Source organism: Oncorhynchus gorbuscha, linkage group LG06, assembly GCF_021184085.1.
Source record: "Oncorhynchus gorbuscha isolate QuinsamMale2020 ecotype Even-year linkage group LG06, OgorEven_v1.0, whole genome shotgun sequence".
NCBI classification, from domain to species: domain Eukaryota; kingdom Metazoa; phylum Chordata; class Actinopteri; order Salmoniformes; family Salmonidae; genus Oncorhynchus; species Oncorhynchus gorbuscha.
This window is the reverse complement of record NC_060178.1, coordinates 17,572,078-17,584,728: the sequence shown is the minus strand read 5'-3', so window position 1 is coordinate 17,584,728 and position 12,651 is coordinate 17,572,078. Positions and strand designations below refer to the sequence as shown.

At 42.6% G+C, this 12,651-nt stretch overlaps 1 protein-coding gene across 9 annotated transcripts in view; it reads left to right on the top strand.

The window, feature by feature from the left end:
• The first annotated feature begins 666 nt into the window (after positions 1–666).
• The window catches only part of LOC124037637 (protein MON2 homolog), a 59,555-nt gene continuing 47,570 nt past the window's right edge, over positions 667–12,651 (top strand). For all 9 annotated transcript variants that reach the window (XM_046352557.1, XM_046352556.1, XM_046352555.1 and 6 more), the window contains exon 1: positions 667–1,144. In XM_046352557.1, the coding sequence (XP_046208513.1) occupies positions 1,037–1,144 (108 nt within the window). In that variant the 5' untranslated portion in view covers positions 667–1,036. The remainder of the gene's footprint in view (positions 1,145–12,651) is intronic.

Here is a 12,651-nt window from a genome sequence, read left to right as displayed (position 1 = left end):
GCACCCATGTGGGGCACCAGTGTTGAGGATCAGCGGGGTGGAGATGTTGTTACCTATCCTCACCACGAGGGGCGGCCCGTCAGGAAGTCCAGGACCCAGTTGTACAGGGCGGGATCGAGACCCATGGTCTCGAGCTTAATGACGAGTTTGGAGGGTACTATGGTGTTAAATGCTGAGCTGTAGTCAATGAACAGCATTCTTACATAGGTTTTCCTCTTGTCCAGATGGGTGAAGGCAGTGTGCAGTGTGATTGCGTCGTCTGTGGCACGATGAGGTGTTAATTATGTAATTAACTCAGGAACCACACCTGTGTGGAAGCACCTGCTTTCAATATACTTTGTATTTTTCATTGATCCCTCATTTATTTTGGCAGTTACCTGTACATTGCCTTACAAAATACTACATTCATTTGTTTGTATTACTCCACTAGAGGACGCTGGAATTATTCTGCTGGAATCCGGTCATGTTTACCTTAGTGCAAGTGACGTGTCAATGGGATGGTCTCAAAAGTCATACTCACGTCCTCGCTACTCCTCTGCTACTCAAAAGCCATTGGATGAGAAAGCCAGAGGTCCCGCCCCTCTGACCTTCTTCTCCAATGGGTTTTGAGAAGTAGAAGATGAGCGAGGAGAGAGGCGCAAGGAGAATACAATTGAGATTTTCCCAATGTCTACCAAAGCATTGTGGGATTGAAACGGTGCTCGCAATGGTGACTGCTGGAGCCGTAAGAACTACGGGTGAAACTGAGAAATATTAACCATATAAATGTCACTAGAACTGTGCTAGTGATGATAATCTATGACACCACCGTCTAGGCGTTTTTGTTGTGGACAAGTTTATGCCCGTGTCATCCCTTCCATTCTGTATGGGCAAAGTAGAAAACTGGAATATTGACTTGTGTCAGTGGACGCTTGCTGAGGTCCATACCGTTTTTCGTTTTCAAAGGGGCTGAATAAGTAGGCCGGGAACCAGTATCTTACGATTGCATTCATTATTATTTCAAGATTTGATATTTGGGTCGAATACATCATCCAAAATGTCGACTAGTAGCCCCGAAGCGGTGAAGAAATTACTCGAGAACATGCAGACGGATCTGCGGTCCCTGTCAATGGAATGCAAGAAGAAATTCCCCCCAGTCAAAGAGGTAGTTATGGCTGTCTGACGTTATAGCTAGCAATTCCTCTCTTGCTTTCGCTCAGTTTCACTCTACTGTATGTTATGTGATGTTTTGCCACCTCACCACTGATTATACATTTCAATGCAACTGCTGATGGTGTGATGCGAGCGCTCAGGAAGTCTATATTGATCCTTGTGACGTTTCAATCTGACGTCAGTTAATTGAAGTAGACATTTAAAACTGGCTGGGTTAGGTAAGGGTTATTGTTAAGGTTTACCATCAGAAATAATAGGGTGATACCCAGTTGTGAAGGCTGCATGGATGCTAGCCAGCAGATCCGTCCCACTTGCTTACATCTGCACTAGGGTCAGACAGTATTCCTGTGTATATGAAGACATCCACCGAGGCGGCACAAGCTATGGCTTGGAAAATGTACCTCAATCCAGGGATGGGAAATGTGTTGTACTCCGAATCGTCCCATTATTCCAACTGTTACATCAAGAAGATTAAAAGACTACTAGTTTTCTGGAAAACTGGCTTTTTCATCTTCATACTAGGTAACAGCAGCCATTTTGGAATGGCAGTGTCAGCCAATCAGCTTCTTTGTTGTTCAACCATACATGCATTCCATAACAGCTGCTGTTCCTACTGCTAGCTCAGTTGGTAGAGCATGGCGCTTGTAACGCCAGGGTAGTGGGTTCGATCCCCGGGACCACCCATACGTAGAATGTATGCACACATGACTGTAAGTCGCTTTGGATAAAAGCGTCTGCTAAATGGCATATATTATGAGGATGAAAACAGCAGTTTACTTAAACTAGCACTTGTTCAATCTTCTCGGTTTAACACTTCATTTGGGATATTGGACAAATTTGAGTACAACACATTTCTCATCCCTTGATTGAGGTACGTTTTCTGAGCCATATCTCGCACCGGCTTCGCAGTGTCTTCATATACACAGGAATGCTGTAAGACCCTAGTGCAGCTGTAAGCAAGCGGGTTGGATCTGCTGGCTACATGGATTGGATGCCAAAGATTTTTTATAACTAAGCCAAAGATTTTGGGATGCTTTTCCAAGGTCTAGGTGTAAACAGTAGCCAGTTGTCAAATACTCACTTTACATTCTATGATGGGACATCCATTGTTTTGTGTGCATGTCAGAATCAGCTTTTTCACAATTTTGAGCTTCAATTATTTTCAAAATGAAGATGGTTAGTGTTGCCACTGCATTGGTCAGAAATGCTACATCCCAAGTGTTGTCATTAATGGCAGAATTTATTTATTTTCCGGGTTAATCTGCTGACAATTTGTGAACTCTTTGCGGTTCGCTTAATTTTTCGTGCAGTGTGAACATCCAAAGGAACTCAGACCCCTCAAAGGAGCCCCCGAAGCTAACCGAACTGAGATCATCTCAAGAGGGGGTCTAAGTTCGGTTTGCTTGGTTTGAATTGCCTGGTCTGGTTCACTTTCTTTTAGGGGAATGTGAACACAAAGCTCCCCAGGTTGGCGTATCATTATTCCCACACCACACACTAGACTACTGCAACACAATTGCCCCTGCCATAACTCAGCACATTGGTGCCATGAAAGAGAGATGTTGATGTCCAGGTTCGTGGATAAAAAAACGTGCCTTTTTTGGATATTGATTAGCAAATGTCAAGGATCCCAAAAATGTCTATATATATTTTTTTTTTTTTTTTTTGGGGGGGATCCTTAAAATTGAGCACACCGCCATGCAATCTCCATAGACAAACACTGGCAGTAGAATTGCCTTACTGAAGAAATCAGTAACTTTCAATGTCGCACCCTCATAGGATGCCACCTTTCCAACAAGTCAGTTCATCTAATTTCTGCCCTGCTAGAGCTGCCCCGGTCAACTGTGAGTACTGTTATTGTGAGGTGGAAACATCTAGGAGCAACAACAGCTCAGCCACTAAGTGGTAAGCCACACAACCTCACAGAACTTGACCGCAGAGTGCTGTGGCGTGTAAAAATGGTCCGTCCTCGGTTGCAACACTCACTGCCAAGTTCCCAACTGCCTCTGGTTTCAATGGCTGAGCATCGACACACAAGCCTAAGAACACCATGCACAATGCCAAGAGTCGGCTGGAGTTGTGTAAACCGCCATTGGACTCTGGAGCAGTGGAAACGCGTTCTCTGGAGTGAGGAATCACGCTTCACCATCTGGCAGTCCGACAGACAAATCTGGGTTTGGAGGATGCCAGGAGAACGTTACCTGCCTGACTGCATTGTGCTAACTGTAAAGTTTGGTGGAGGAGGAATAATGGTCTGGGGCTGTTTTTCATGGTTCCAATGAAGGGAAATCTTAACGCTGCAGCATACAGTGACATTCTAGACAATTCTATGCTTCCAACTTTGTGGCAACAGTTAGGGAAAGGCCCTTTCCTCTTTCAGCATGACACTGCCCCTGTGCACAAAGCGAGGTCCATACAGAAATGTTTTTTTTGTGATCAGTGTGGAAGAACTTGACTGGCCTGCACAGAGCACTGACCTCAACCCCACTGAACACCTTTGGGATGAATTGGAACGCCAACTGCGAGCCAGGCCTAATCGGCCAACATCAATGCCCGATCTCACTAATGCTCGTGGCTGAATGGAAGCAAGTCCCCGCAGCATTGTTCCAACATATAGTGGAACACCCAGAAGTGGAGGAGCAAAGGGGGAACCAACTCCATATTAATGTCCATGATTTTAGAATGGGATGTTCGACCAGCATACCTTTTGTAGTATGTGTTTTTAGCCTACTGACACAATGTTCAGATTATTTGTTTGCAATATGTGAAATCTGCTCGGAGCCTTCACCGTGCGCTGCCATTTTAAGAGGGCATGAGCAGTAAGGAATGAGGAAATAAAGAGGGCTCGTTCAGCTCTTTGGGGAGGAGCTCTTGGGTGGCGCGACAGTTTGATTGTGTGTGCTGCAGAAGTTTTGTTTGTTTTCAGCGTTTGTAGTTTATAAAGTATTTAACTCAATCATCGGTGTGATCGCTTTAGATCGTCGTTGTTTTTGTTTGGGACCGCGCCCGTTATGGATCGCATGGATTAGTAGCAACATTGTTGCGAAGCTTTAACAAACAAACCAACAAACCATCGGACAGTCAGACACCGGCAGGCCTGAAGACCACAGCTAAGGTTGATCTTTTTCTCTCTCTTTCTCTTCGCTCTAATTCCAGTGCTTTACCCTGCAACAGACTCTCTATTTGTTAAATGCACTGCCAATCGAAGTTCATTAGAGCTGGACTATTATTTCCCTGCCAGAAGTATTTGGATGGACATTTTAGTAGGTTACTTGCAAGTTGTATATTATGTGAACTGTATTGAGGTGGGATGTACTAATGACATGTGGCCGAGAAGACTGTGGACATTTTTAAGGCCTTTGTTGTGTCGATGAACACCCCCCACATTCATACCCTCTGCACTCATCCACTAGAAGATAATACAGATTATTGCAAATCCTATGTTGATGACTGGGTTCGTTCTTGTATGAAGTTGCTGTTGAATTGCTCTGCCATTATTAGTATTATTGTATGAGCTATTCTTGTTTGGGTTACCCCTGTGATGTGATGTGGGTTTTATATGGTGGGTTTTATATGGTGTGTATTCTTTTTTTCTCTCCACTGGCTATCTGGTAAACAGGCTACACTCTAGGCAGTCTCTTCTGCTGATGTGTGTGGGTCTGGTAGTGGTACTCTCTCTCTTCTACTCTTTTCCTTTCGGCATGGTTAATACCTGCCTGGTGCCCGAACAAAATCTTTCTTTACCCCTCTCTTAATAAATACCGCTACAATGTGATCTTTAAGCTAAGAGAGGTTCATAAGCTGTTTATCGTTTGTGGGGTTTGAATAGTGTGAGGACACACCATATGTAGTTGGAATTGCAACTAGGGGTACAAAATCAATGATAGTTCTTAGGCAGTAGCTTACATTGGGTGTACAATTTTCAGTTACAGCATTATTTAATCTGCAGTATCCCTCTGCTATTTATCTTGTTAATATCTTCTGATTATAATTATTAGGTCATATTTGAACTACATGCAATGTATTAGCTTCCAAAATGTGAGTAGGTATATTTAGCTGTCCGATACGTTCTGATCAAATGTCTTGCAACCAAGAGTATTTGAGGTAATGTGGGAAAAATATCCTGGTTCCTTTTTCTAAAGAGCAATGTGAATGCAAAGAGGACTCGGACCAGAAAATAGGTGAAGTGAACTGGCAAATGAGTTGAGTCCTTATTCAAAAGTAAGGTTAGTGTGAATGGTTATTTTAAGAGGACTATATGTGAAAACAACTATGATGCCTGGTCTACTTCATCTAGCTAAATATTTTCCATATGGGATGAAAGATTTTCCTTTCAAACTGAGAATACTGCTATCTAGCATTCCTCTCTGTACTAGCTAGAGATAAGCTGCTCCAATTTCCAGATCTCACAAACTGTCCAAGGTTAAGCTGATGCAGTTTTTCAGTAGAAATTGGAATTATGCTCTTTTTTTTTATTGCATCTATCTTACATGCTGAGTACTGACTGTCTCCATTTTACCACCGGTGCTTGGACTACACCTTGTATTCATTGCATCGATTGGCTTAGCATGAGAACAATACTGCGGAGGAGGTTATGTTCGTGCTTTGTGTTTTACAGTACAAATTCCTGAAGCATTGTTACAAGCATTTACCTAGTCCTCTGGTAAGCCAAATGTAGACACTTGTTTACACAATGTCACTTTGCCTAAACACATCAGACCTGTTTTGTTACTGACCTATTTGCTTGATTATATGTGACTCGTTTCAGGAAACTAGGTGTATGTCACCCTTCACGGTCTCACAGGAGAGCCATTTGAGTGTAATGTTTTTTATTTTCATCAAAATGCGTTTTTTGGCAGAAATGCCTTCTGGAACATGTGGACTTTCATGTGCCTTAACAACAAATGTGTATGCCATCTGTAAATACAAATAAAATTGGTATATTACAAGCCTAGTTGGTTTAGCCATGGAAAAAGTCAGCAAACTTCCCACTATCCATGATTGGCTAAAATAATGAGTGGGCTGGACATACTGAGAGATGAGTTCGGATTGGTCTGCCATGTAGCACGCTTCTGTCTATAACATGAGCTCGTCAGTCTGTGTAGGTAATCCTTTCTAACGCAGATTTTTTGAAAGATATCACATAGTAGATCGGCATAAGTGTTTATATCCACTTTCTGGAAGACTGGACTTTGAAATCAGTGGAATTAGAGTATGACAGCTAAGGCGTTTGATTGAAAATATACAGATGGAGTAGAAAAGAGAACACACAGAAAGCTGTTGTAATCCGGAGACAGGTGTTTTTACATCTTCAAAATAAGAGCTACCATGACATCTATGACAGAGGGAGTAGCGTGTGTCCATCCATGTATATGGGTAAGATAGTCTAGCTAGCTACATTTTCAGATATTACACGTTTCTAATTTTGTCAGAAAGTCCTTTTTAATTTCAAGTTAAAGTGTACTGTTAGCTAGCTAGCTAACATTATCTGGCTGGCTTGCTAGCTACGTTACATGTATGATCTGTGTAGTAATATTATTTGTATCTCAGAGCCATTTGTAGGCTAGCTAACATTGAACCTGGTTGGTTGGTTACCTGCAGATTCATGCAGGGTAGTAATGTTATCAGTTGGGATTATGGTTTATTCTTTTGCGAGCTAGCTATATGTCTAAACTAACCAGCTCTGCTAGGGTGAGTAAAATGGCCAGTGAGCTGTTCTCTCATTTGTCTCTGGAAGTAGCTAGCCAACGTTAGCCAGTTAGCTTAGGTGCTTGTTGTTAGGTCAGAACGCTCTGATTAACCCTACTCCTCGGCCGGAGCGTCCAGTGTGCGCTCTGAACGCTTTGAATTTACGAATAGACAATCTGACAATGCTCTTAGTTTACAAATGCCCAGAGCACACTCTGGCGCTCCAGATTACAATTACAAACACACCCATAGTATAACCAGCTTTTAGTCTTAAAATCTTTGGTTGTTTAGTACATGGCCTCACATGTGAATCCTTAAAGAGATGGGTGGGGCTAAAGCTTAAGAGGGTGTGAATGATGCTGAATGGGTGTAGACAAAAGAGCTCTCCAGTAAGTGTACCAAATATACAACTTGATTGGAGTCCACCTGTGGTAAATCCAATTTATTGGACATGATTTGGAAAGACACAACTCTCTATATAAGGTCCCACAGTTGACAGTACATGCCAGAGCAAAAACCAAGCCATGAGGTTGAAGGAATTGTCCGTAGAGCTCCAAGACAGGACTGAGCAATCAGGGGAGAAGGGCCTTGGTCAGGGAGGTGACCAAGAACCCAATGTTCATTCTGACAGACCTCAAAAGTTCCTCTGTGGAGATGGGAGAAACTCCCAGAAGGACAACCATTTCTGCAGCACTCCATCAATCAGGCCTTTATGGTAGAGTGGCCTGACCAAGCTATTCCTCAGTAAAAGGCACATGACAGCCCACTTGGAGTTTGCCAAAAGGCACTTAAAGGACTCTCAGTCCATGAGAAACAAGATTCTCTGGTCTGATGAAACCAAGATGGCCTGAATGCCAAGTGTCTTGTCTGGAGTAAACCTTGCACCATCCCTACGGCGAAGCATGTGGGTGGCAGTATCATGCTGTGGGGATGTTTTTCAGCAGCAGGGACTGGGAGATTAGTCGGGATCAAGGGAAAGATGAACGGAGCAAAGTACAGAGATCCTTGATGAAAACCTGCTCTAGAGTGCTCAGACTGACTGGGTTGAAGGTTCACCTTCCAACAGGACAACGACCCTAACCACACAGCCAAGACAATGCAGGAGTGACTTTAGAACAAGTCTCAATGTCCTTGAGTGGCCCAGCCAGAGCCTGGACTTGAACCCGATCAAACATCTCTGAGAGACCTGAAAAAAGCTGTGCAGCAACGCTCCCCAGCCAACCTGACCGAGCTTGAGAGGATCCGCACAGAAGAATGGGAGAAACTCCCCAAATACAGGTGTGACAAGCTTGTAGCGTCATACCCAAGAAGACTCGAGGCTGTAATCGCTGCCAAAGGTGCTTCAACAAAGTACTGAGTAAAGGGTCTGAACACTTATGTAAATGGAATATTTGTTTTTAAATTGTAATACGTTTGTAAACATTTCTAAAAATCTGTTTTTGCTTGGTCATTATGGTGTATTGTTTGTCGATTTGATGAGGGGGAAAAACTATTTCATCCATTTTAGGATAAGGCTGTAACGTAACAAAATGTTATGTCAAGGGGTATGAATACTTTCCACATGCACTGTATGTTTTAGTGCAATGCACAAAATGCCTGTATCGCAAGAATCAAGTATATATCTACATATATTTTTTAAATGAGTTGGTCTTTTTGGTCTCGTCTCCTTTGCTCCTGTTGTGCTGTGTGCACTCTGCACCTTCCTACCCCCCTCAACACCAGGGCTGTAACGTAACAAAATGTGGAAAAAGTCAAGGGGTCTGAATACTTTCCGAATGCACTGTACATTTCAAGTTAATCAAATGAATTTGATTTATTGCCCAGCCATAGATGCAGGGTGGTATACTGCAGTAGGCCTAGCTGTCAGAGAAATGATGCTGTCTCAGTCAGTCTCCACATTTGAGATGACTGCTCCTTTATGCTGAGCCTGTGCCCTTTCGTCTTCCAGTCCAGAGTCAGCAGGCAGGCAGGTATAACTCTGGCTGGCTTTGTTTGTTTCTCCTCAGATGTAGTCACACAGTAAGACTCAGCACTGCTCTGGGGACGATACCTCTACAGCAGGGATGGGCAACTGCCGCAGCCTTTTGTAGACCCGCGGACCAAATTAAAAACATTTCATAAAAAATGTAAGATGGGGGTGGGGCTCAGTGGGGGTCGCAACATACTGTTGAGAGTTAGAATACAAAAGCTGCCATTTTTGAAATTTGGTTGTGCATCAGCAGTCACTCAATCAGCCAATGTCAGCAACAAATATTATAAGTTAGACTAGCAGCCAGCTATCTAAGCATGGTCGAATTACTGACCAAAGTGGGGCCCATTGATCATCAGTTATCACATTAAAAACGGCAAACATTTTCCTCCACCCTATGGCAAAATATGTAGAATTTAAGGCAGGGCAATATGACATCTATCATATATCACAGAGAAATCTTATGTGCCTATTTAAGATTTCTCTGTTTTTCGTACGATGTACCCAATGACTAATGAAAACTTGCTATGTCCTCATTGTGATTTTACAGATGTGTTTTATACGTCTTATTTATACACTTTTGTAATATTTATGAAATGCATATTGATATATTTGGCAGCACTTATTTGTTTTCCCTTTGCCCTCAACCCCATTCGATGTGTGGAACGGATGTGGGTGCAAATGTAAAAAAAATCACAAAAACTCTGACGAAGGCCGTGAGGCCGATACATAAGCTTATTAAATATCAGTGATACTATCAAGAGCATCTTCATCTAAGTCACAACAATAGACAAACACAGTCTGCTTAAACTAATAACACACAAATTATTGTATTTTTCTTGTCTATATTGAATACATAATTTGGTGTCGGTTGTAAAAAAGTATCTGAACCCCTAGGCTAATGACTTCTCCAAAAGATAATTGGAGTCAGGAGTCAGCTAACCTGGAGTCCAATCAATGAGATGAGATTGGAGATGTTGGTTAGAGCTGCCCTGCCCTATTAAAAAAAAAAAAAAAAGTTTTTAAAAAAGTTCAAAATTTGAGTTTGCTATTCACAAGAAGCATTGCCTGATGTGAACCATGCCTCATACAAATGAGATATCAGAAGACCTAAGATTAAGAATTGTTGACTTGCATAAAGCTGGAAAGGGTTACAAAAGTATCTCTAAAAGCCTTTATGTTCATCAGTCCACAGTAAGACAAATTGTCTATAAATTGAGAAAGTTCAGCACTGTTACTACTCTCCCTAGGAGTGGCTGTCCTGCAAAGATGACTGCAAAAGCACAACACAGAATGCTCAATGAGGTTTAGAAGAATCCTAGAGGGTCAGCTAAAAACAAAAATCTCTGGAATATGCTAACATCTCTGACGAGTCTACAATAAGTAAAACGCTAAATGAGAATTGTGTTCATGGGAGGACACCACGGAAGAAGCCACTGCTGTCCAAAAAAACATTGCTGCATGTCTGAAGTTTACAAAAGTGCACCTGGGTGTTCCACAGCACTACTGGCAAAATATTCTGTGGACAGATTAAACTACAGTTGAGTTGTTTGGAAGGAACACACAATCCTATGTGAGGGGAAAAAAAGGCACATCAAATCAAAACCTCATCCCAACTGTAAATTATGGTGGAGGGAGCATCATGGGTTGGGGCTGCTTTGCTGCCTCAGGGCCTGGACAGCTTGCTATCTTCGACGTAAAAATGAATTCACAAGTTTATCAGGACATTTTGCAGAAGCATGTTAGGCTATCTGTCCGCCAATTGAATCTCAACAGAATGTGATGCAACAGGACAACGACCCAAAACACAGAAGTAAATCAACAATGTCTTCAACAGAATAAAATACGCCTTCTGGAGTGGCCCAGTCAGAGTCCTGCCATCAACCTGATTGAGATGCTGTGGCTTGAGCTCGAGAGCAGTTCTCACACCAGACATCCCAAGAATATTGCTGAACTGAAACCGTTTTGTAAAGAAGAATGGTCCAAAATTCCTCCTGACCGTTGTGCAGGTCTGATCCGTAACAACAGAAAACGTTTGGTTGAGGTTACTGCTGTCAAAGGAGGGTCAGTTATTAAATCTAAGGGTTCACATACTTTTCCCACCCTGCACTGTGAATGTTTACACGGTGTGTTCAATAAAAACATATTGTTCGTGTGTTTAGTTTAAGCAGACTGTGTTTGTCTATTGTTGTGACCTAGATGAAGGTCAGATCAAATTTTATGACCAATTTATGCAGAAATCCAGGTAATTCCAATAGGTTCACATACTTTTTCTTGCCACTGTAGGGCTGCCACATCTAGATCTTATTTTTAACCAAATGCTGCAATTGCGATTTGACTTGACTTGGAAGTCAGTTAATTTTAAATAAATAAATAAAACCCTTATCTATGGATTTTGCATGACTGTGGAAACAGATATGCATATGTTGGTCACAGATACCTTAAAGGGGTGTGAATCAGAAAACCAGTCAGTATCTGGTGTGACCATTTGCCTTATGCAGCGCACGGCCTCATGCTGAAATATGAGGTAGATGAAGGGTACGACAATGGGCCTCATTATCTCATCACGGTATTGCAGTGCATTCAAATTGTCATTGATAAAATGTAATTGTGTTCGTTATCCATAGCTTATGCCTGCCCATACCAAAACCTCACGCCACCATGGGGCACTCTGTTAACAACGTTGACATCAGCAAACCGCTCGCCCACAAGACGCCATACATGTGGTCTGCAGTTGTGTGGCCAATTGGACGTACTGCCAAATTCTCTAAAACGACATTCTACTAACTACTTTTTTTTTTTGTCTTCACTGTCACCGGGAGGGGGGTGCTAAAATGTTTTGCTCTCAAGGTGTTGGGGGGGTGGATGCAGGTATGCAGAGCCACTGAGGCACCTCACTTGACTTTTTTCTTCTTCTTGTGGCCCTGTAGAATCTGGCTATACTAAGCCTGTCCTTTGCTGGGCTTTCTAAGTGGTCTCTTTTACATTTTGATCAACATCTCTGAATTATCTTACTATGGAGAATGAGAATGTCAGTTGTGCCCTTGAGTCTTTTTAAAAATCTTTTCACTCAGATAGCCAGGTACGAGACACCTCCTTGACCAGTCTTGCACACCCCTCTCCCATTCATTTACTTATTTTACTGCAGTGCAGCTGTTTTCTCTCAGGTTTGTCTGGGTTAAGAAGGGCTGAGAAGAATCCTGTAGATTTTTCTACATCACAGCTTCACACTCTAGACCTTTCCTTCTATTGAGTGACAGCCAGCTAAACCAGTGGGAGCTTCTCTGTTGTGCTCTGATTGCAGGTCTCTCTGTTGAGGAGTTACAGTGCTGTATTTGTCGACTGTCTGAAACGTGGCTCCTCCTTCATACCTCCGTCTGTATGGCTGACTTTACCACACAGGTGTCATACAGTCTGAAGAAATAACAAGCTGAAAAGCAGAAACTTAAGTAGAACTGACAGAAGGTGAGACTGTAAGGTTTGGATTAATTGAATAAGCCCCTTCAATGTAGGCTATGCAGCAGCCCGAATCAATGAGAAAAGCTGCAGTGTGAGTTGCTTTCTCGACATCTTCTGAGACAGCCTATAAGCGACTGAGCAAATGATGCTGGGCTTTAGGAGAAGTAGTGAGTTTGCATTCAGGCTGGTGCCCAACTTCATGAATAATTCTCCCCTAGGATAAAACAAAAAGTGAAGCTAGGCCTATGAGTGTGACCTGGTCCTTCCACTATTTGTCTTCATGCTGCTGTAGTGTGGATGAACCTTGGCATTCAGTGGCTTCATATGCCCTCCACAGTGCAGTTCGCAGAAATAGTTCTAAACTGCCAGCTTGTCATTTTGAC